This window comes from Dermacentor silvarum, chromosome 8 (genome assembly GCF_013339745.2).
Source record: "Dermacentor silvarum isolate Dsil-2018 chromosome 8, BIME_Dsil_1.4, whole genome shotgun sequence".
Lineage (NCBI taxonomy): Eukaryota > Metazoa > Arthropoda > Arachnida > Ixodida > Ixodidae > Dermacentor > Dermacentor silvarum.
The window spans coordinates 39,245,453-39,270,483 of record NC_051161.1 but is presented as its reverse complement, the minus strand read 5'-3'; the positions used below and the strand labels follow the sequence as shown (position 1 = coordinate 39,270,483).

Below are 25,031 nucleotides of genomic sequence, written 5' to 3'. Positions count from 1 at the left end.
ATGGGTCTGTTGCGGCTGGGTTTCGGTTCCTCGACCTCGCGCTAACAGCAGAATTGCATAGCCAATGAGATGGCATTCGACGATCTAGGCAGTTGGTCTATACTGAGGCCATCGCCCTCGCTCCATCCCTTCAAACCGACGCGCGCTTGATTTCGCGTTGCTTATGTCGGACACCGCGCGGCCAAACTACAAGCGACGTTTCGCACACTCGTTGCTCGGAGCAAAAACAGTCGTGTAAAGGGCGGCCAGACGCAGCGCAAAGGCACGCAAAAAAACTTTAGTAGCACAGGAAACCGCGCTTTACACACTAGATTTACCGGGAAAAAACGTTTGTCGCGGAGGTTATACAGGTGCGTGCAGTTTTTGTCCCGCCGAGGAAACGTCGTCGCCACGCCGAAAGTACGGCACGCGCGCGGCGCGCGCGTCGTATACCGCGCACGACCGCGAGTTGCTCGCGTTGCTCGCGTGGCGTCCAGCAGGGCGCGACGCACGCCAACCAAAGTCAGGCAGCCTAACGCGCGCGCGCGCGTGCCGTTGCTTCTACGGCACCCCACAGCGCGCCAGCGTCCAGCAGCACGCTGGCTTTTGGCTGGCCGCCGCGCGCCATCCAGCCGTCCTCAATACATGCCGGCTCACGCAACACTATACTTGGGGCGGGCACGCTCTGTTCCGGTGACGGCTCTCCTTCCGGCATCGACGACCTGCCTTGCGCGCCGTTATCGTAAATTCCAAGACAGCGTGGGCAAAGTGAAAGCTCGCCCCACGAATAACCACGCCCTCGAACCTCTATAACGTGCAACGGAATGTTATTTCCGCCCAGGCAACGGGCCCTGACGTCAGCGCCAGTTATTCGACGCACGCGGCGTTCGATGGCCACGGACGTCTTGGTGGCGGGTGAACCCCCGTGACAGGTCTATCTGGCAGAGGACGATTGTCTCAGGCGACGTGCTTTGAGCGACAGCGCGCGATTATCGGCGGTCCCGATTGCGTCATTCCGCGCCGCCCAAGAAATGTTATGTGTCAGGCTTAATTTAAGTGACACTGTTTTGGCAAGGAGGGACTCAAAGCTTCCTTGACAGTGCGCGTGAGCAGAGACAAAAGTTGTGCGCGCTTTGCAACTCCGCCCTAGATGTTCCTGAACATGACATCAACTGCAAATGTATGGCGATGGCCTTTGCTATTTCTCCTTCTTCTTAAAACAATGCAGGGAAGCAAGAAACTGTGGCCGGTGCCCCTTTTCAGAACGCCTCGAGGCAATAAACTTCAAAAGCGGACGTCGATTCAGATCTGTGCCGGTGGCAACGTTAGTACCGTTATAGATTTTCGATGGAAAGTTGCCAGAGACGTTGGCATAAAACGCTACTGCGCTTAGAATGTAAGACAACGCGCGGGCCCAGACACAACGAGGCGGCGAAAACGATGTCAAGCGGTGCGCGAGACATGAAACGGAAATAGATAAGAACAAGTAAAGACAAGCGACGAATTTGCAGCTGTTAAGACTTCATCCACTCTTTACGGTGGCTTCAATTTGGTTCACTCAGGTGAAAACTGTCAGTGACGTCTCCCTTCGGGGCGCCACCGGAAGCTTTTGTTCGTAAAAGTATTAAAATAGAATCGTCAAAGATATAGAGAAGAAAACTTTGCAGACAGCGATTATAGAGTACAGACACTAGTGAGTTCCTCAAGCAGTAGCCGGTAAAAAAACTAAACCCCGTAAATTACCAAAATTGCAACGAGCCACGGTGGAAAAGACGAGAGCCCCTGAAAGTGGCAGAGAGCCTTCTCCAAGTTTCTAGAAGTCATCCATGTTTATACTGAGGGCTTGAGTGATGCTGAATAGAAAGGCGGGCGAATTGGTACGATTGGATGAGGTGAATGGTCGCAGAAAACACGGAACTCCTCTCTTTTGCGACAACTCCTCTCGATCACTTTCTCTATATCTCTCTTTTAGAATACCCTTTAGGAGTGCGTATCCATTTGTGCCCTTTTCTAGTGTGTTCTAGGCCAAGTCGCACAGCCCGATATAAGTGATCTCCATCATCAGCTAAACATTAATACGTTAGGAGCTTTTCACGGGTATTCAGCGTTTCCAGCATCACAACTCGGGCTATTCTTGACGTATGCCAACTGAAAGTGTACATATTGAATATATCTGCTCAAGACGGTTGTTCTCTTCACAGCCACCAGCTGCAGTAGTTGGAGTAGCCACGTTCTCAAGCAGTGCACACGCGGCGGAAACACCTGCGCACTGTAACGCTCTCCGCAGAAGCAGCACCAAAATCAGTAGCAGCAAACAGCAGCAAGCACTAAAGAACAAAACGTATGCTGTCAACCGCGCAAACTTAATCTTCAGTGGTAAGAGGAAAGAACCCCGTGTCAGATAGGAGACGCGTCGTTGCGCGAACGCGTGGAGCTCGCCCCTCGGAAAGCGTAGCGAAAGCGTGGAAGACGGGCGGTCTCACCACGCGAATCGCTCCCTCCCCCCCCCCCCTTTTCGCCGCTCCCGCAGTGTACTACGACGACTCGTTCCGCTAAGCTCGCGAGAGGCGAACGAAGCCACGGCAGACGCTTCGTTCCGGTAACCGAAGCGACGTCGCTCGTGTCTGCATCAGCCTTATCTCCTAGCGGAACGAGGAGGACGAAAAGACCACGCTGCATACGGCTTAAAAGAACTCTATTATTGTATACGCACGGACTGCATCCGCCACGCAGCCAGTCAGCCTAAGTATAGCGTTTCCTACAGAAAACTACACCACAGGGAACTTTGGCTTTGCGGCCGTTCAGCTACCATGCGAATGGTGAAGTGCTATTCTGGACATCGCCAAATTCCGCCCTAGTGTCACATTTTGCGTCACATTTTGTTATGTCGGCGTTTCGAGCCAATCAGCGACGCCGTAACAGTCCTCTGGGCCAATCAGAAATGATATGATGGCGAATGGACATCGCCAAATTCCGTCATAGTGTCAAATTTTGTGATGTCGGCGTTTCGAGCCGATCAGCGACGCCGTAACAGTCCTCTGGGCCAATCAGAAGTGATAAGATGGCGAATTCGACCAGTATTACAGAATTTGACATATGTCCAATGTCCAGACACACGGTTAGTGCATGGATTTGTCTAACATTTGTGCTCGGGGCTTCAAATATTCTTGCGACATTATTTATAGCACTTTCTCTAAATTTCCGAGCACTAGTAGCTTTCCAAACACAGCGAGACAATTAGTTCCTGCGCAAACGCGTACGCATTGTCAATTGTTACTTTTATAACGAAACGTTTTTGTTTAATATGATCAACCAACTCGCTAAGTCACAAAACCGTTTGAAGCCAGAAGGGTAAAGTTTACGCAAATCCATTCATATATGCCATTCCCATGTTATCTGAATCGCCGCGCTTTGCAGCTCCCGTAGACAGAAGTGCCAGAACTCACTCCAGTAGAAGTTTTGCAGAGAACTTTGATACTAAGGCCGTAGCCTCCGAGATTTTGAACGACGCATCGTGCGATCTCGGAAGCTACACTAAAGCATGACGCAGCCAGATTCCTGCGCATTGCACCCAACTAGCGATAACGGTCTGCGCACTGCCGTGAGAAGCTGATACAGCTTCTTACAGCGCTTTCCGCTCGCCGCCGGACGCAACAGGAAGAGTTTCTGCGCGAAAAAAAAAAAAAAGTGGCACTTCGTTCTCTCCTATATGCCGTGGTGCACGCGTTGAAAGCCTCGACAGCGCGAGAAGCCGAACCGAACTTTCTTTGCTAGACCATCTTGGCTCGGACGGTTACGCCTCCGTGTGTTGCTGGAGACGGTTTTCCGAGGGATGCGAGTGAACGCTCCAGATAACTGCTGTAGCGAGAAGCTATTTCGACGCCGTTAGAAAAATGCACGTCGGAAGGCGACGCACTACCCCGGCAAACTCGCGTTGATCTGACGCGTTTCGAGAACTTGCTTCAAAACAGAGGCCTAAAACTGAAGGACTGCAAGTTGCGTTCGGTTTGTTTGCTATACGTCTCCGAGCAACAAAGCTAGATGTGATGTTGGACGCCGTACTGAAGGGCTCTGGATTAACGTTGACTACTTGGGCTTCCTTAGCATGCACCCGAGGATCCGCAGCACACGAGCACAGAGACCCTGATCCCTTCGGAGGTGAGCTCCGCCTAGGACTCTGAAAACGCGATGCATCATGCGCCAGACACCTTTCGTGGTTACGCATTCGAACAGAACACACTGTATAGTATTGCGCTTGAAACAATTTGGGACTATGATCATTCGGTACTACCCAAAAGCGCACTAACCGCTGACGGGTGGGTAGTACCCACCTTCTTCTGAGCCAATCAAATTTCTATACATCCCTTGGTAGCAGATGTTTACGCTATTGCCTTCATGTCTTTCCTTTCGATCGCTTAGTTTCTTCTTCGCCTAGTGCGGCGCTTACTAGCACATGGCTTATTTGTTGTGGTCGTGTTTCTTCAAATGATTTCTTTTCCTCTGTGTCATTAAATGTGTTTATTGTGCTACTAGTTGCCTTATATATGCCTAACGGTGTCTCGGCTTGCGGACCTTGGAGGCGCTCTGTTGCGAAGGCCTTCTTCCGGGCATAACTCCAAGAAAGTAACAGTCGTCTGGTACGGTATTCTTGATCGCTTGAAAAGTTTCAGGCAACGTCATTGCCATCAGTGCTCTGGAGAATGTAATTCTTTCTCACTAGGCAAAAGCGAGTACGCCACCTCCCGATGAAGGCTTCGTCCCCGGGCGCATAAATGTGTTCCGTCACACCATAATTAAACGAATTTCCTGTAGTGCCGGGTACACGGCTCGTTGAGGCTTTCGTCGGGCTTCGGCTAAGCAGCGCCGACGCCACAACACGACCTATGGTGTAGTCATGCAAAACTATCGGTAAATTTACTATCGGTAGTATCCATAGTTCTTTTTTTAACTATCCATAGTGTAAAAAGAATATCGATAGTATTACCATCGATAAACTATCGATAGTATTATCGATTGATAGTAACCAGTTACACCTTATCAGCAAACTTAGTTCTAATATTTTTATTTTTAAATCACAAAATGAAATATAAATTTGGAGCAGCGCAGTTCCGCAAGATGTGACCACTTCCTTTTCGCTAAAGCTGAACAGTTCAACTTAATTATCATGCGTCAGTCAAGCGTTCTGGTGAAGGAACACAAGCATGTAAACTTTCTTGCCCTTCGGCCTGCTCCTCCTATCTGACATGATCTCTCCAGCCGCTGAGAATATGCGTTCTGCTGGTAACGACGTTGCTGGAATGCACAAGCACTTCCTAGCCCCTTCAGAGAGCGTTGCCGTGGAGCATTGCCAAAACTTCCAGAATGCTAAAGGGTTGCTCTTCTTTTCTTGTGGATGTAACTGCACGTACTGGCGAACCATTCGCTCTGCGTTCGAGGTTGCGGTTGAGGGCTCCTGTTGCTGTCTCTCAAGGAACCGCAGAATTCTGCTTCCTGTCGCAACTTCGTTTTCAACTGCCTGCTGTCTAGATGGTTCAAGTGGGACATTTGCGACACTAACACTTTATCCAGCAACTGTACGTAGGGTACATCTGTCGAGCTCGGTGACGAGTAGACTGCGATAACAAAGAGTCCTGTCATAGCTACCACCACCACCATATACCACGCACTCGGGAATCAAGTTTATGCTGCAATGAGTTCGGCGCGGTTGATTTTATACTATCTATAGTACTATTGAAAGTACAATCGCTAGTACTATCGAAATTACTATCGATAGCGGCTATCGATAGTTTTTTTACCATCGATAGTTCTATAGTGACTCAACTATCAATAGTATCAATATTACTATCGATATAGTTCTGCATCACTACCATGGTGATAGTAACGACCAGCTGCGCGAAAAGACTACGTTTGCATCAACCGCGGGAACAAACGCGGTCGCCGAATGAGCACCCTACGACGTGTCACACGCCTTTGGTCTCTATACATTAGAACATCGTGTGACCCGAGTTTCTGCTCTGCCACAGTTAGGGCGGTGATTATTTTATCGTCATCATCAACCTATATTTATGTCCACTGCAGGACAAAGGCCTCTCCCTGCGATCTCCAATTGCCCCTGTCTTGCGCTAGCTGATTCCAACTTGCGCCTGCAAATTTCCTAACTTCATCACCCCACCTATAGTTTCCTGCCGTCCTCGACTGCGCTTCCCTTCTCTTCGTATCCATTCTGTAACTCTAATGGCCCACCGGTTATCCATCCTGCGCATTACGTGGCCCGCCCAGCTCCATTTTTTTCCTTTTAATGTCAACTAGAACATCGGCTATCCCCGTTTGTTCTCTGATCCACACACGATTATTTAATACCAGATCCCAAACAATCGCTGTCGGTTATATACACGTAGGTAGCACGTCCCACCGTCGTAGCCTAGAGGTCCCAAGACACTTCTGTAATAAGTGTACAGACACATCAATCGGTTCCGAAAGAGCCAGGCTTCGCGTGAGACACTGCCTGTACGCTACATGTAGCAACCTTCGAAGCAACGCTGCTCCCTTTGGCGCGTTTCTACTAACTTTCTTCCGCATTTGCGAGATTCGGCAATATAGGATCGCGTTGAGAACACGTTTCATTGACGGCGTGCATGTTTCTTGACCAAAATGTCGTCTGCAGTGGACGTTAAATGTGTCGAAATCGAATTTCTATTCGAAATTGTCAGCAGCCACCTTCAGCGAGAGCGCTCCGTAACTACCGGCATAGAGCGTTCGCACGTGGCCGCGGCCACGGCCGTGCCGTGTCGCCGAGTGTAAGCTCAGCTTAAGGGGGAGCTGAAGCACTTTTCAAGAAAAAGTGAGCTTTCAACGAATTATTATAGTTGTTCACCCCCTGAGTATACGAAAATCACAGTTTAACAGGCCTGAGATCACCGCTAGTCGCTTTAATTTAGCAAAAGCAAGCCGCAGCGTCTGCGGGCGACGCCGGGGTTCGGTTAACGGGCTCTGATGGCGAAGACGGGCGTGAGTGAAGTCGTATCGGCGAGGTGCGTGGTTCGAATAGAGCCCTCACGTGACCCCTGTATTGACGTCATCCTCGCGCCCGGTCTTTCGCGAGACGCGCACAATCGAGAAAATAACTGCAGGAGTTTAACTGCACTTTTTCAGCCTTCCAAACCCCGTAAATATTCCAATTCTAAGGCCCGTATTCAAGAACGCAACTTAAGTTGAAACCCATGTTTCACTTGATATAAATGACGCCTGTCCTGAACGCGCCGGACGAAACGCAATGAGCGTCCTGGGCACGTTCACGCAAGCGTCACTCGGATCAAGTCAAGCATGGGCTTCAACTTAACTTGCGTTCTTGAATACGGTGTGAAAACCTTCTTCAGATTCCCTTTAAGCTCAGCTATAGGATTAAAACGCCGGATTAGGGACTGTGTTAAAAGCGAAGCTTTTCGTTGCGAACCTCTCCGGGTTTCGCGACAGTGGCTGTGGCCTGGCTGGTTTGCACTTGCCGAACACGCCAACTAATCACAGCTGAGTACGCGCGCCTCGTACTCTATGGCATCCGCGGCAGCGGCGGCGCCGGCCGTGCGGGGCAAATAAAAAAAAAAGAACCACAAAGCTCGCCTTCGCGCAACCGAGGCTGCACGGTAATGAGGAAGTAAACACTTCTTGCGGATAGAATGCATTTGAATTGCGCTTGAATTGCGCGCGCGAGAGAATTTGAAATTCTCTCTCTCGCAGCTGGAAATGTGATGAAAGAAAGCGGCTTGAACACTTGTGTCGGTTGCAAGCCAGAATGTGCAGCAGAAAACGGCGCCTTGAGTTTATAATTTTAGGGTCAACTCACACAGATTGCACTTGAATACGGAAGTATTACTTGCCCGCTGCTCCGACTCCGTAGATCACGGACGCACATTTTTTTGTTTTTTCTTCTTTATTACACGGGGTGAAAAAAATTCAGGAAAAGAAAACAATGCACTACAAGAAACGAACGTGACTCAAGTACATGCACTCAAAAGTCAAGCAAGCGAATTCGAAAGTAAAACTGTATCATCATCATCCAGGCCGGCGGTGGTCCTTCAGCCAGAAAGAACAACCGGGTGCTTCGCGCGGTGTTTCAGCATACCTCTCACACACTCTACTGCGCAAAAGGTCATGCAGGTGAAGTAGCATAAAGGTGTCGTATGGAGGCCGGGTCACAGGGATTTCTAAAAGCGTATGATGTGATATCTAAATCATTTTAAAGCGTTCTTTGGAGAACGTCGCAGAAGAAAACGGCAACCATACAGTAGATGCTACAGTGATCAATTTTCTCAGCACGCGGACAGGAACGGCGGGTTGTCGACAGCGCCACGGGTCTATGTTAACCCTGTGTGCATGCTGAGGGACAAAGTATAGTGTCCGTGAGCGCACTTTATTCCGTTCTGCGTAATAAAATAAAACACGACACAAAGAGCATGTAGCATAAAACATGTACTCATATTCCGGCTGATAGACACGTCGTAAAGCCCACAAACATAGTGAGTGATATTCAACGGCTTCCTTGTTTTACTTGATTTTATTTTATTTGACTTGGCCATTGGGTAGGTGCTACTGCAACCTGCCCGTTCATGGCCAATGCTCCGGAATGGTTACGTCTAATCAAAAGGAAAAGAAAGAAGAAAGCTAAAGCTTTCTCAATGAATGCGGCCGCCACGGCAGAGGTCAAAGCCACGACCCCGTGCTTAGCAACGGGACGCCATAGCCACTGAGCTGCAGCCACGAATGGGAATGAGCAAGATGATGTCAAATAAGTGATGATGATGATGATCATCGTCGTCGTCATCATCATCGTCATCATCATCACCTGATTGAAGAAGAACTGGTAAAATTGTAGTAGGGAAATAAAAAGAACACCCGGTTTACGCCAGCTGTCCGTCCTCAGCCTTCATTTTTTTTTTTTTCTTCCCATTCGCCACGCATAACTTTTTGTCAGCGTGATGTCGTAACTCGGTGCACCCCGTTTCGGGTGATAAAATCTGAAAGTGTAAGTGTATACACTAGATTCTTCGGGCGCCCAAGAAGCGTGAAGAGCAACAGGGTCGAGCGTGCTTTAGCCGAGGAATGGCAAGCGTGTCCTCTTAACTTTAAGCAAAGAGCAGTTAAGTTTCCTTATCTGCGCAAGCCGCACAACAACCAAAATATGAAAGGAAAGTTATCAAGAAAAACAAATAACAAGCACGGGCCGCCTGCATTATACGAAAGTGGGTCGTCAAGTATCGTTCTTCTTTCTTCATCGGTTTCGCTCGCATATTTATGTATGCACATGGAAAGCATCCCGGTTGGCGTCCGTCGAAGCGCATCTTCGTAGCGCTTGTCCAAGATGCGCAGAGTAGTTGCGTCCGAGAGCTACAAGTCGAGGCGCTTGTCGTTCGCGGCGCCGCCGCGTTTGTAACGGTAACGAGGATTGCAATGTGGGCTTGTTGGTAACGCATCTTGAATAGGTTTACCGTAACGCGATTAAAAGACAGGACAAAAGAAGACACACAGGGAGACACACGGCGCCTTGTGTGTATGTGTGTCTTCTCTTTTGTCCTCCAACATGCATCCTTTAATCGGGCTACGGTAAACCCATCCGAGATGTAACGGTAAACAACGGGCCGACGGACAGTGCGCGCACATGCTGTGGAATCGTTGACTGCAGGCACAGTTGGTGCGGAAGCACGGTGAAAAAACTTTTTGATATGACAAATTATACTTATCTGTCTAAATACTACTTCAAATATTTCCTTCTTTTACATATATTCAATTTCAATTATTACAGTAATATATACAGTTGCATCCCCTCCCCCCCTCCCTCCCTCCCTCCCTCCTTTCCCCGGCCACGCTATAACCGCTGTCTTGTTCGCCATTGCCCCGTATAGTAGGTGAACGCAATTGAGGTAGAAACCCGTCGCGGTGACGTAGTGGCTTTGGCCTTACGCTGCCAAGCCGAAGGACGCGGGATCAAATCCCACCCACGGCGGCCACATTTTGATGGTGGCTAAACAAAAAAAAAAAAAAAACGCTCGTATGCCATGTATTGGGTACACATTAAAGAGCCCCAGGTGGTCAAAAGTAATCTGGAGTCCCCCACTACGGCGTGCATCATGGTAATCAAATTTTGAGGTGTAAACAAACAAGCAAACAATGGTTGGGAACGACACATCGATTATCAGGTTAAGTTTTTATGTGATGACTATACCTTGTATAATTGAAATGGCAAAGATCTGTAAACTCCGCTGTTTCAAACAACAAATACGGCCTGGGCCCTGTTTATCAAACAGATTGATGTTCCTGCAGTCACGAATATATATCGTTGCCCCTCACACGTCACCACCAGGCACTGCATTTAACTGATGTTTGACGTGATAATATCATGTTGTATCATTTTCGTGATTGTTTTATGAAAGTGAATATTATGTCATTTTTGGCTCCTATCGGTATGCGGCCACCGCGGCCGGGATCGAACCAGCGACCTCGTGCGCAGTACTAACAGCGACTATCGGAGAAACCTGTCCTGTGACGTACTATACGTTGTTCACGCGGCAGTTGCATTCCAAAAACTATCGTAAATAGAGCTGTGGTGACATGGTTACTTGTGCTGTGAGAGAGAGAGAGAGCAAGGAGATGAAAGTTAGGGAGGTCAAACAAAGGAGCGCCTGGTTTGCTACCCTATACTGGTGGTGAGAAAAAGGGAAGTAGAAAGGGCAAAAGACGGAGAGGGTGAACACTACGTGCACGCGGGTGGATGCACGGGAGTACTACGAACGGTCACTCAGGCCGGTGCACTTCAGGAACTGCACCAGTGCACGGAGATAGTCTTTTGCGCCGGCGACGGATGTGGCCACGTTCCTATTATCTTTGACTCAGAAAATGATCTCAAGTCAAGTCCAGCCGACTTAAAGTTGTGCTGAAGTCTGATCAAATCTAAGTTCGAAAGTGTTTAGTTTGCCTGGCACGGCGTCGGCTCTCATCAACACCTCCGCCCCTCTTTCTCCCTCCATGGCAGTGACGCGCGACGAGGACCGTCTCGTAACAGGCAATCCCGCAATCATCACAACGGTCAAGTGAATCGCTCGACAGCTACGCCATTCACGCCCCGGTTCTTTTCTCTTTTTATGCGCAGGTTGCGTGCGCGGCAAAAAGTGCGCTGTCCTCCTCCCCCTCCTTCCCCGACCCCGAGGCGGCCATCGTGGTGGCTGGGAGAGGGGCCACGGCCTCCCCCCCGCCATAAAGGAAACGCCGGGGGCTAACCGCACGGCCGCCACATCCAGAGAAGGCAGCGAACGCGATGCGATTCGGGGCCACCGGTGCGGCGGCGATGGTGACTACGGCAGCGCCCCGGTTACTCTCCCTGTGGCTGGCGCTGTGGCTGGCGACCGGCGCCGAGGCCGTCCTGCTCGGAATGCTGCTACGTCGAAGCACCCTGGGCTCCATGATACCCAAGCCGTAAGGACGCCCCCCCCCCCCCCCCCCCTCTCGAGAATTGCAGTGCTCATTAGTGTGCGAGTGCGGGAACATCTTCTGCAGGATGTCCCCGCAACCGTCTCGCTCAAGGCGGACACTTAAACTATTCCACGGCAGAAGAACACACATCAGTGCTCGCCGTTTCTCCACTAACTGTTAGCCAAGTGTAATACGGCTTAGTTTCGCTTATATGACAGAACCAATGCATTCAGTATGACATGGTCACGCGCCAAGTCCATCTCTTCCGGATTGCGTCGGCTGCTCAGCATGTTGACTGTCGTTGTCCTTCGCGAGCACGTGCCACCGGCCACGTGAAAGGTGAAGTCGGCATCCACAAAACTCGCACGAGCTTCCTCTGTAATTTCGAGCTGTACCTTACATGTTGAAGCAACCTTGAAGCCAAGTTTTGCTTTCACTAATGTTCGCCCTCTCGCTGATTTCCGCGGTGCCCGTTATGATTCCTCCGCCATGTCATGCTGAGCGCACCGGTTATCTACGTCCCTGAATCAGTCCTCGAAAGGGAGACTAGCTGGGAACACCGAGTGCTGATCCCTCTTTTACTGCGGCGAAAACGTTCGCCTTGAGCGACACATCTGCGATGTCCACCAGCAGCGGTGCCTTCGCAGCACCCTCAGCAACCAACCTCTTTCGGCTACTGACTGTGTAGAACTTTTCAGAGCACTATCACATGTATTGCACTTGACGCGATTTTCCATCTAGTCATTGCTCTTTTATACATGACGCTTATTCATAACAGATCACCTTGGGTTTAAAATTCGAGCAGTGTATAAACACTCCCATGACTTTGATTAACAGTGTTCAATGAGCAGCGCTGGAGAGAAAGCGGACTGCTCCTACAGCAACATGATATGTCTTGCTCCGCAGTTAAATTACAGTAAAGTATAGCCTTTCCCACTATTCGCGAGTGAATATGTAGCATGAACGCTGGATAAAAGAAAAGAGAGATTTAAGGACACCATGCCGAAAATGTGACCTTCGGTGCCCTCCCTACAACAGGGAGACCACCGAATGTTTCCCCATCATCGAGGACGCCATACAAGGGTGACAAGGACGAACTGTTATTTGGAATAACTCTTCTCTATATATTAAGTATCGCTGGTGCTTTAGCGTATGTGTAACCTAAAAATAACAACGGCTCGTTAAAATATCAATGGAGGGCAATGAATGCTCCTTTAACCTGCATTCACGAAGAGAGTTGAACTTGGCCACAATGCGCGACTGCTTAGTGCGTATATCTGACCGCACACGCCGGAGTATCCGAATGCCGAGTGAGTGCAAGACGGTAAGGGCTTCCTGCTTCCCTCTGTAATGATTGATTACGTGTTCTGTTACATGCTGCTCCGCCTGCATGGTGATAAAGATGTCAGTGTCGAGTTACATAAGTCGTCTACGCGGTTTATGCAGCACACTACTACCGGTCACTTAACTCATCATCTCACATTGCGTTAAAGCTGAGACCGCTAAGAACGATGTAACCGGTGTTCAGGTCGCAATTTTTTCCGGCCGTCTTTAAGGTCTCGTCGGTCTGGATGGCGTTGTCTATACGCTTGATTGGCTTCTATATCATTATTCTAGATTGTGCGGCGCCGAACACATTAATTCCACTTCACAATTTAATTTTATTTAGTTTGGGACACGCTTGGCCGAGTCACCATCGATATAACTATACGCACATCTCTCTTCGCGTAGACAAAAACTCAAAGAAAGACAACCGTGCCTCTGTGCCAGTAAGGCACACTTTGCATGGTAAACAGAGAAAACACGCCAGGGTATCACTGTTAGCACATAAGCAATCATCTCTCTAAGCCACGAATTATATCCAAAAAAGGATTCGCAGAATTCTGCACTGCTTCTGCAAAAACCGTTACGTTAATGGCTCATTTGGTGCTACCTTAAAATCTATTTGAAGGAAAGTTCTTTTTCCGAAAACAAATCTTTCCTCAATGCACCTCAAGGTAAAAAAATATAACTGCTTGAACAAATTATAGTGGCAGAAAGACAAACCGCCCAACAAGGTGTCCGTGTGCCCGAACCAATGTGCGCAACCGCAAACGAGTTAACGAATGCAGTTACTTTCAGCCATCTTGAGCAGCAGTGCAACAAACACAACAAATAGACGAAGGACAGCGCTCGCTCGTTCCATTTTTTTTTTTATCTTGTTTTGATTGCGCTGCCCTTCAGGAGGAATTTAAACCAACTAGCCTAGCCTAATTTTCTGGCCTATTATTCCCCGGCAAGCAATGAAGAAGCAGCTGCCACCAGGCTTCATACATAGTGCATTGCACTTCGCCGAGCACTACTAGGACAAGTGCAGCTAGGACCGAGAGGTGCTGCTTCTTTTCCGAGACTACCCTCAATTTATATAATCTGCATACCACAAGATGTTTAGCCACAAGTAGAAAATAGCACATCATTTAACATTAACCTGACGTTAACCTAGCACAAATAAAACCAGATACACAGTGTTCCGACGAGGCCTCGCCGTGGAACAACTCCGATTTGATCATGTAGACACTTGCATTTATGAGGGCATATGGTTCTCATTGCGTTCGGCTAGTAGGTATTATACGATATCGTTCTTCACTCACGGATAGTATAGCATCGAGAACATGTTGTGATAGATGGCACGAGTATCAAATTGGAAGCAAGCGTGATAATGTGATCTCCGCCAGAACATAACAAACGGCGTGAAGGCGCGGGTACCGACTCCGCCATGGACCGCAGCTGATTCTGCGCTCACTCTGACGAGTTTATGGCGCAGTTTTTCAAACTCTACCATTCCCCGACCAAGAAATTTAAAGCATTGCAATGCCGTGTCCCTCCACCTCCTCCGCAATCTTTTTGTGGCAGCCATGAAATTTTGGATATATGCGCGCAACCCCCCCCCCCCCCCTTCCAGCGGCACACAAAAATAGAAATACCTTGGCATTTACATTCGAAGTTTATCGCTGTAACATTCAATGAACTACATCGATTAGAATCCATTGTGACATGGAAAAAGGTCACCGTGACAGGAATAACTACCCTATAAAAGAAGTGTTTATTGAAACAGAGCTTTTCAAAAGATAGATAAAAGCTCGAACACTGCAACCTTCATTGCGATATTGTTCGGTGCATCAAGATACGGATGTATTATGAGCCCACTGACACAACACTCATTTTTTTTTTTTTCATTTTGTTCAAGTTCCTAAGCCGTTTTACAGTCCTCCATTTCCATCCAATGCGACTTGACAAGGGGTCGCGACCCCGAGTTTGCCAAGCACTGGTTCATTTCGTAAACCACCCATTTGTCCTCGTAACTTCGCACGCAGGTCCATCAAGATCTACCGTGACCTGGACAACGGTCACGGGTCCGGCCTGCGCTCGGGCTTCAAGGTGGGCATCGACGCCACCTTCGGCGGCAGCAACTCGAAGGAGCAGAAGCAGGAGTACGACGACGCCCTCGGGGCCAAGTACCACCACCACCACCACGACGACTACAAGCTGCAGCAGGGAGACTACGACCTGCACAGGTGGGCCGCTTCGACGCCCGACGAAACGCCACGGAGGTACGCGACGGGGCGATAGATGGGATTTCACCACACGCCGCGGTCACGGGGGCCTTAATGTGGCAGCGGAATGTTCAGCGAAATCAAAGCATGCGCGGTTGCGTACACTTGGTATGCCGAGCGACCGATTCTCAACGTATTTTCTTGTTTGTTTGTTTTTTTCCACACATTTGAGCACGAAATATAAACCTAAACCACCATAACGAAGCGTGCTACAGGGTTTTCCTAAGGAACGCTGTTAAGAAAAGACTGGCGAAAGCTCGCAACTTCACTATACCGAAGGCAGGGTTTTATTTCCGGAACCATTTTCAACGTTCCAGAAACGTGTCTCTGCTTCTGATACGAAATGTTCTCAGGGAGCATTTGAAATTTCGGGGAGTACCCGGCTCTATTACCCGATCCCTTTTCTCTTCCTACTAGAGTCTCCGTAACATATATCTAAAGGCTGGCACAGTTTTTCGATCCCACTGCGTCGCCATTGCCACCACGATGGTTTGGAAATCGAACTCCTAAGTCACTCAAGGGACCCAAATGAGGCCCTTGGTACGCATACGTGCCAGTGGCCGACATTGCCTCGAACGCCAAGTATGTAGTCAAACAGACAGATCGCCATCACCGATTGTCGCTAAAGGACGCATAAGTACATTTGTAAAAGTAAACAACAGGGCAATTCTGGAGTTCACCTCCAAATCTCTCTCTCTCTCTCTCTCTCTCTATGTCCAGTAGCAGACGTATAAAATGCGAACAAAGCCTATTTCGCATGCATGCTGGTTTTGTGCGCTTTAGCTCTCTGTATAGAATACGCAGATTATGCAGTCACAAGATCTGGTAATCGCTGCGCAGTTCCAGAGTCGTAAATTTCGATGCAAGTCTGCCGCAGCAATTGGCCCCACATCTCGGGACGACGGTATACATTGCCCTCACGTTCCTCCAACAGCGCGCAAAAATTTGTTTCGCTTTTGCAGACACCACGTCAGATGTTATATATTTAAAATCGTCAACATGGTAGACACTCTCGCGGGAGAACAACCTGACCCATGAAACTTGACATTTAATTTCCTGTAAACGATGATTCGCTATACCATGACAAGGTTAAAATCACAAGCTTCATTCCGAACTGCACGTTACGGTGGCAAGATTTCTCACCAAAGCGGATGGCGGCGATCACTTTTGTGGAGTATTGCTGCAATCTTGTACTATACCGATTATAGGACAGTCACGTAACGTCAGGTATTACGAGCGAAATAGAAAACAAGGCTCGTTAACTTCGCGCTACATAACTGGTGTATAATAACAATTCTCGCCACACATAATTAACGGGCTTTTGCACATCTATTTTAATGCTGATTGTGTTTTTGCGATGCATCGTTTTATAACGAAACCGCAACGTCTAAATAAGAATGTCATCATTTTCGTTCCAATGCCGTCGCGGCTTGAGCAACTTAGAGTGCCTTCGGAAATCTCTAGACTGGTTGTGTCACCGAACGAGCGGTACTCGATCGCACCACCCCTCGCGTGAGGGGGAGTAAGAGGTGCGCTGGACTCTCTCTCTCTCTCTCTCTCTCTCTCTCTCTCTCTCTCTCTCTCTCTCTCTCTCTCTTTTTTTTTTTTTTTTTGTGTACTGCACTGTCTTCAGGATCGGCTTACATTGTAGTCCGCATTATGTTCGGGATCGGCCCCCGTTCTGACGTATCATGACGTGTTAACAAAATTTAAACTATTTTTGGGGTATTACATACGAAAGCTACGATATATATATATATATGTGCGGAACATCACGGCTACCAGTGGTCCCAGGGGCACATGCTAGCACATAGCATCCCACAAAAGAGGCTAGAAACATATCCAACTCAGAAAAGTAGCGGTGACCCAATAAGAAAGACTTCGTCTTTCAAAACGAGACAGCTCGCATAGCAACAGAAAACAACAAGAATTAAAAGCGTAGTCGTGAACAATATGACAACGAACACCGAAATTGTTCAAAAACGATGATTATTCGTAACGCGTGAGTTTGAATCTGACATCTTAATATGAGCAGGTAGCCTCTCTCGTCAAACATTTATTCGCCTTCATCTCGTTATTTTTTATTAATGCGAGGCATGGGTGTTTAGCCACTACGGCGTTTCGAAAGAAATATCGGCGTTCCCTTTCTTATTGCTCGAAACGGTAGAACTGCATTAATCTGTGTCTCCTTCGCAGGTACCAGAAGAGCCCGTCGATCACGGTGGAAATCCGGGCGCGCGAACCGCCCGAACCGCCGACCACCGAGCCGCCACCGCCGCCGCCGCCCAAGGGATTCTCACTGAGGCGCATCGTCAAACGTCGCCGCAAGAACCGACGCACCACGACGCCACCCCCGCTGACACTGCCGCTGACGGTACCGCCAGACATGTCCCTGATGCCAGCGTACCGCAAGGAGCTCATGTACCCGGAGTACGCGTTCGGCCCTTACAAGGGACACACGCTCATGGGATTCACCTACGACGGACAGGACTTCAAGAGCTAGCTCTCTCGTAGAGGCATCCGGCTCTCTTCGACGGAACAACGATTGCACAAATCCGTCGTCCACCAACCGTTGAAGAAGCTGCATACACACATTGTCATTCCGGACTGCAGGGTGGTGAATACGCTGCACCGACTACATGCGCGCGAGGTTCAAACCGTTTTCCGCATTGTCTGAACCGCCTGTCTGTCGTCACAAAGAGGCTGTAGCGAGGTGACGTGTTCGAGTTCTAACGAGACGAGAACAGACAACATTGTAAAGTTGCCTACGTGAAGGGACTACGCTCAAAGGGACAGGTAATGCTTCCCGGAGAGAAGGCAACTGCGAGAGAAGTTTGGGTGCGCGCCACCAGGGTTGACGGGACGCGGGGCGTTCACGTGTGACCTTCAGGACAGAAGTACGGATTCCTGCTGAGACAAGACAGAATCACCAAGCACCAGTTAAGTGCGGATAGGAATCATCGTTTGGAGGCAATACTCGGCTCATGCATGTCGATGGCTAACGCCCTCACGTTGGAGACTTGGTCGCAGTGACGGACTCGTTACCTTTGCAATCACGCCGACAAGCTGCATATACAAAAGTGTTTTAGGAGGTAGCCCACTCAGAACAACCAGTTGGTATTCTTGAGGCGAGCACCTCGAAAAAAAAAAAAAAAGGCTTATTACGAAGGCAAGGAAAACGGAAACAAGCACTGTGTCAACATTCCTTGCCTTCGTAATAAGTATTTTTTAGTATTATTTTCGCGCTGCTCGCCTGCAGAATTGAATACAAGCTCGCCCAAGAAACAATGCTTCTGTTAGCACTGCTTGTTATTGTGCAAAATTACGCTCCGCCACCACGACTGTTCATGTTCACTCTAAAAATGCACGAAGGTCGACATCATTCTCAATACAACAAAGTTCCATGTACATTCGTGCGATTATTTTTACACTATCCTCACAACAATCGGTCTCACTGTTCCACACTATGTGTATGAATGTCTTATTCTTTCATTTTTGTTCACAGTGCCCGCAGGCTCATTCAGTAAACACATTTCGTGAGGGAAGGAATCCACTTAAATGGGAAAGCATCTGTTACGAAATCACGTAATTCAAATACATCAACTACACCATAACATTGCGTAGATATCAAATCCAGGATGAGTTGACAATTGCTATCCAAGACGTGCTACACAAAACATGAAGTCCAACAAAACAGAGGGTGTAAGCCATGAGACGCCGGATATTTCTGGTGCACTAAATTCCTCGCCGAACGCCGGGCCCATAACGCCCATCCACATGTTATACTCGTCGAGTCAAAGTTGACGGGAAATGGGGGCATGCACGCCGAAGTTACGTCGCCTGCGTTTCCTGCTCGCGTTTACCAACGCGGTTCTCCCCACTTGCGGAATGCCGATTCAGATACTGAAAACTCTTGCGGCTGGCTCGAGCCTCGCGGAAGACCGAATTGGAAGCGACGTGCCGGCCCAGTTCCATGCCGGTTCGGCAAGCAGTGGAAGAGCATCTGCACAGACACTGGAAGCATGTGGAAGAACGTCTGCACAGACACTGGGTCTACAAGAGCAAAGAACCATACCGATGCGCATGACCTCTCCTTGGTGCGTGACTATATAACGCGGGTCTCTGGCCACAGCAAAGCGATGTATTCTGCGCACGCGCGAATAATTTCTCGTTGTTTCACTTGCCCCACATTTCGCACAACTGGCCGTGGAACGGCCGGCTGACAGAAGCCGACGCATCGAGAAGGAAGTGCGGAAGCTGCGTATCGCGATAGAGCTGAAGCTACGTGTGTACATATAAGGCCAATAAAAGTACCTTTGACAGGAGAAAACGCCCCTTCGAATTTACAGTCGCTCTGATTTTGGGCGAAATCCCCGTTTGTTGCTTGTACACCGAAAGAACCACGATTTGGACTATTCTTCACGATTGACGGTAAGCATACACAGGTATAGGTGGACTTAGATTTGTCGTTTGCGTCGAGTCGCATGCCAAATACTTTTCGATGAGAGCCCCCCCTCCTCCTTCGAATTCACAACCTGTCTGACTTCGGGAAAAGTCCTCGTTATTGCTTGTACACCGAAAGAAGAACGGATCGGGGACTAATCTTGCTGGTGCTCAAGCTTTTTTTTTTTTTTTTGAAATAATTTTGTTCGTTCTCGCTTTCGCACGTCTACATCACATGACGGAATTTTTGAGATGGCCCCAACTGTTGCTTACCGATACGTGAATACCGTCAGAAACAAGTAGAGCAATTTAACAACTATCATCATAGCTGTGTGGTGTCCATCGTTTCAACGATGCAATCAACGATAACAACCACGTTTCGAATTTCCTCGGTGTTCTTTCGAGAGAAACGCAGCCACGTCCCAAAACGTGTACGAAGTGTACATTCACGTCAAACGAACCGTACGCTGAGAGAGATTTTTTCATGCAAAATATTCCGATTGGCTTGGATTGTTTTCGTAAAAACCGTGAACGCTATACCTTGTTCGATATATTTCCTTCCGAAGGGGAGGGGAGGGAGGTATTGTTACTGAGACGCCCATTCGCTTGTTGCCAGAGTTCATCTGATCACCCTGGCAAAAGAGGCAAAGAAAATATGATGATGATGATGATGATGATGATGATGATGATGATGATGATGATGATGATGATGATGATGATGATGATGATGATGATCTGTGACCATTCCCTTCGTAACTGGCGGGTAAACTGTTACCCTGGAGCCGCGCAAGGCCAACGCCTCCTAGCGGGCGAATCTAGCAACCAAACGATACAAGGCGAAGGATAGAAAAGGAAGTCAGAGAATGCGGAAACGGAAACGGCTTGATACGAAATAGGAAGGACCGTAGCCGCTCCATAGCACGCTCTCTTGCCTTCACACTCAAAAGCTAATTTCAGGCACTTGTGCGCAGCCGCGAAGAGAGAATTGCATGCGACTGCGGAGTGTGTATACATATCTATACCCCGTTCCGCCGGCATGCTGCTCAGCGCTTTTGAGCCGCTGTGTTGCTCCAGTTCAGTCACTTACTTCGCAGAAAGCTGGAAAGTGAGAATAGGCGGCACGGCCGAAGAGCGGACGTGCGCGGAGAGAACGAATAAAAAAAAAAGGAAACGAAAACAAGCAGATCCAACGCAACGTTGGGATATACGAATACCGCAAAAATTGTTTGAGTTAGCGAGGTAGCTGCAGTATAGCGGATGGAACTAGCATATGCCTCGTCGCCTATAGTATGCAAAAAAGTGCTGACTTGGACCGGTTGGTGCATGCTATAAACAGAGTAACAGCGCATGAAACAGGACGAGAGAGAAGGGCGAACGAAACGCTGACTTTAAACCGAAATTTATGGTGGACAACGCAAAATATGTAAAGGTGTGGGAAAGACAGAGAGAGGAGCAAGCAACCATATGTGATCTATATATATACAGGGTGGCCATTTTTTAGTTTTATGGAATTTTTAGAAATCGCCTGTGGCAGGTAGTATAATTCTTGTATTGAGCCGGGTTATTCTATGAGGCGGATATTAGTAGCAAGAGAAATCAACACACATATTCAGCTAATTAACAAAAATTCACTAAAAACTTCTTAGTAAATTACTTCACGACACATATTGCAATTTACGAATTGTAGCCGGTGAGCTTGTCAGGCGTATCCACTTGGAATGAATTGCCATTTCCAGAACGACACCAGTTTGGAGATATGCGCCATGCAAACTCGGCCGTTTTTACCAAAATGCTGTTTTATACATTGAAGCACAAAAGTAACTGGAACGCCCACACTTTGGGAAATAATATCTCGAAACTGGTGTCATCCTGGAAATTCATTTCAAGTGGATGCGTCTTGCAAACTCATCGGCTAGAATTCGTAAATTGCAATATGTGTCGTAAAGTAATTAACTAAAAAGTTCATTAGTCAATTTTTGTTAATTAGTTTAATATGTGTTTCGATTTATCGTGCTACTAATGTCCGCCTCTTCGAATAACCCAAGTCAAAGATGGGAATTATGCTACCTGCCACAGGCGATTTTTTAAATTCCGAAAAACTTAAAAATGAACACCCTGTATAGTGTACAATACAAGGTAGACACAAGCAAAAATATTAAGTGGAAATTAAAAAATTACAAAGAAACCGCCTTTCTTTCGCGCAGATCATGGTGTCCATTTTGTAGTATTCTTTATTGCTTGTGTATGACTTATATTTCGCATTGTAGATCACGTGATTGTTTGCTTCTCTCTTTCTCTTTCCGCAATAAAATTTATTTGAAAGTCAGCGCTTCGTTCGTCCTTCTTCTCTCTAGTACTTTCCCATGCGCTGTTACCCTATTTAGCTTCAGCCTGTAGCACGCCTGTTCAAACGCTGTCCGCCTCACGAGGACGGTGTATGATGCTTAAGTGACTTGCGAATTGTGCGACCGCACAATTAAGGACTTATCAATTACACTGGATAACCTCCCCGTCTTTCCCTCTCTTTTTTTTTCTCCTTGCCGAAGGAAGAATGACTGAGAGGTGTGTGCACAGAGTGTACGTCACATATCCGAATGCATTCAAGGCTTCATATCCTATGTGTCAAGGTGGCACATATACATTCTGTGGGATTGACCAAGAGCGGTCGCATACCCCGTGGCTCATATCCAGATGCACATATACCTAGCGACAAATTTGTGTACTAGGCGGCACAGCTGCCAGCAGCTATAGTTGTCTGTTTGAGCACACACCAAGTGACTCATGTTGTCAATATATATCATATCATAAGAAGGCAACAAACATAGATACCAAGGACAACATAGGGGAAATTACGTGTACTTACTAATTGAATTAAATAAACGATAAATTGATGGAAATGAACATGGATGAAAAAACAACTTGCCGCAGGTGGGGAACAATGTCGGATGTGAAGACGTGGGATCGTTCCCCACCTGCGGCAAGTTGTTTTGTCGTCCATTTCTATCAATGTATCATTTATTTAGTTGAATTATTAAGTGCACGTACTTTCCCCTATGTTGTCCTTGGTGTCTATGTTTGTTGGCTTCTTATGATTATTAAAAATCGGGCCCCTCGGTTCCCTTTCTGCTCGTGTACACACACACACACACACACACACACACACACACACACACACACACACACACACACACACACACACACACACACACACATACACACACATATATATATATATATATATATATATATATATATATATATATATATATATAGTACACTTGCGCGCGTGCGCGTACTCCGGACCAATTCTCGGACAATTCTCGCGGTAAATTGGTCAATGACCATATGCATTACCAAAAATTTGCCAATTATTCTTTTTCAGGTTTTTTTTTAATTTAGGTACATGAAGACAATCGTTTTCGAAGACAACTTCATTTTGTTGGATACTCCTACAGCACTTCTGTTCCGAAAAAAAAAATAATCATTTCGGGTTGAGAGGCGGGCGTCCCAACACAAAGACGAATACCCCCATGTGACCATGTGACGTAACCGGTTTCGTAAAGCACGCTAGACAAGCAGCTGGGCGGAGCTGATAAGAGCTGCACTCCTGCTCCTCGGCTAGCAAGAACAAGAGTGCTTTCTCATTATACACAATCAGATGCGCCACATGGGAAGTTACTCCTTAAGTCAAGAGTCTCGCAAATTAATGCAAAATTAACGTAATGACTGCTAAATTTAATTACGAATATCTCGGAACACACGTGCTTTAAAAGTGTGCAACAATATGGAGTCGTCTTGGAACGCGATTGTTTTCGAGTACTCAATATAAACTAACACCATAATCACAACAACGAAAATAAAGTTAGTTAACAAATCTTTCAAGCTAAATTAATTTCTGGGGTTTTACTTACCAAAACCAACATATAATTATGAGGCACACCGCAGTGCGGGACTCCGAATTAATTTTGACCGCCCGGGGTAACTTAACGTGTACCTAATAGACGGTACACCAGCGTTTTTGCAATCCGCCCCCACCGGAATGAGGCCGCCGGGGTTGGGCTTGAGCTAAGCAACAAATTATGGTTATATGCATTTACTGGCCCTACTTGTTTGTGACAACCGTTTTTGTTGAAGCCTAATTGATTAAAATAATTATAGTTTAAGTTTGAAAGCTCCGTATGTATATATATATATATATATATATATATATATATATATATATATATGCGTGCGTGCCTGTGCGTGTGTGCGGGCGTGCGTGCGTGTGCGTGTGTGTGAGTGTGAGTGTGAGTGTGTGTGTGTGTGTGTGTGTGTGTGTGCGTGTGTACAGGGTGTCCCAGCTAGCACGATTTAAAAAAAAGAGGAACGGCGTTACGCGAAGCAAACCTAGTGAGTATTGTTTCCAGTACAGTGGAGTAGCCGCCACTAATTTTTTCGTTACTGATATTTAATTGATTAATTGTAATTAATTATCTAACTCGAGAAGTACTGTCCTAATTATCAAAGTGTCAATGAGACAGTTGTAGAGCAACATGAAAAACTCCCGATACAGCTTTCTGTTGTTCAGTACGTGCTACATAAAAGTTTTTCCGAGCATGAAAGAAGCCCGCGAATACACACAAAGTGCCTCGAGCGGCCAGTCGCGCGGCAATTCTGCGTGCATTTGCGGACTTCTTTCACGCTCGGAAAAACACATTTATGTAGCTCGTGTTGAGCAACATAAAGCTGTATCGGGAGTTTTTCATGTTGCTCTACAACTTTCTCATTTACACTTTGATAATTAGGACAGTACTTCTCGAGTTAGATAATTAATTACAAATAATTAATTAAATCTCATTAACGAAAAGATTACTGGCGGCTACTCCACTGTACTGGAAACAATACGCACTAGGTTTGCTTGGCGTAACGCCGTTCCTCTTTTTTTTTATCGTGCTGCGTGATAGCTGGGGCACCCTGTATAGAGTATCCCACTACAGGATAGCTATGACACGGTCACTAAATTCAAGAGCTCGCGAAGGTGTCACTAACACGGCTGCCTCCCGACGCGATACATTGAAAATAACAGCACTAACGATGCTGCTAATTGTAGGATTACAGCAAGCTGGTGCTCATTTTCAGATGAAGTATAGCGGTTGAGCCACAAGTGCAAGCAAGGCAGGGATTAAAATGTCAAGAGGGCGGTGGCAAACGTGAACCGAAAACCTTATTTCTTTCTCCTTTTCGATATCGCTCCGGAGTGAAAACAAAAAATTGCAACGTTCCAGTTCCGTGCTACTTTGCCCAAAATCATTTTTTTTTTCGGTTTTCGGTTTACTTCCGCTGTTTAAGATGTGTTGTTTCGCAGCAAATTTTATTCACTGCATGTAAAGCATAATTAAATCTCCTCAACCAACTACAGTTTATTTGAAGCGCAAAACACCAAGGCCCCACTTTCAGCGCAAAATTATAATTACTTCTAGCGCTTACTTTTTTTTTTTTTTGTTCTTAAAGAATGAATAATTTTCGGTGGCCAATTTATTGCTCGCGTAACAACAGCCAACGTAAGGGACAATGTAC

At 47.3% G+C, this 25,031-nt stretch overlaps 2 protein-coding genes across 2 annotated transcripts in view; one reads left to right on the top strand and one right to left on the bottom strand.

The window, feature by feature from the left end:
- The window catches only part of LOC119462084 (rho GTPase-activating protein 18), a 229,414-nt gene that overhangs the window by 87,566 nt on the left and 116,817 nt on the right, over positions 1-25,031 (bottom strand). The gene's annotated exons all lie outside the window — the stretch shown is intronic.
- Positions 11,141-19,049, top strand: LOC119461056 (uncharacterized). Its single transcript, XM_037722236.2, has 3 exons — positions 11,141-11,442; positions 14,793-14,993; positions 17,229-19,049. The coding sequence occupies exons 1-3, from the start codon at positions 11,285-11,287 to the stop codon at positions 17,533-17,535; spliced, it is 666 nt and encodes a 221-aa protein (XP_037578164.2). The 5' UTR covers positions 11,141-11,284; the 3' UTR covers positions 17,536-19,049.

Coding starts and splice junctions, on each gene's coding strand:
- LOC119461056 (XM_037722236.2), top strand. CDS start 11,285: ATGCGATTCGGGGCCACCGGTGCGGCGGCGATGGTGACTACGGCAGCG. Junction 11,443..14,792: donor GGCTCCATGATACCCAAGCC/GTAAGGACGCCC, acceptor CTTCGCACGCAG/GTCCATCAAGATCTACCGTG. Junction 14,994..17,228: donor GGAGACTACGACCTGCACAG/GTGGGCCGCTTC, acceptor TCTCCTTCGCAG/GTACCAGAAGAGCCCGTCGA.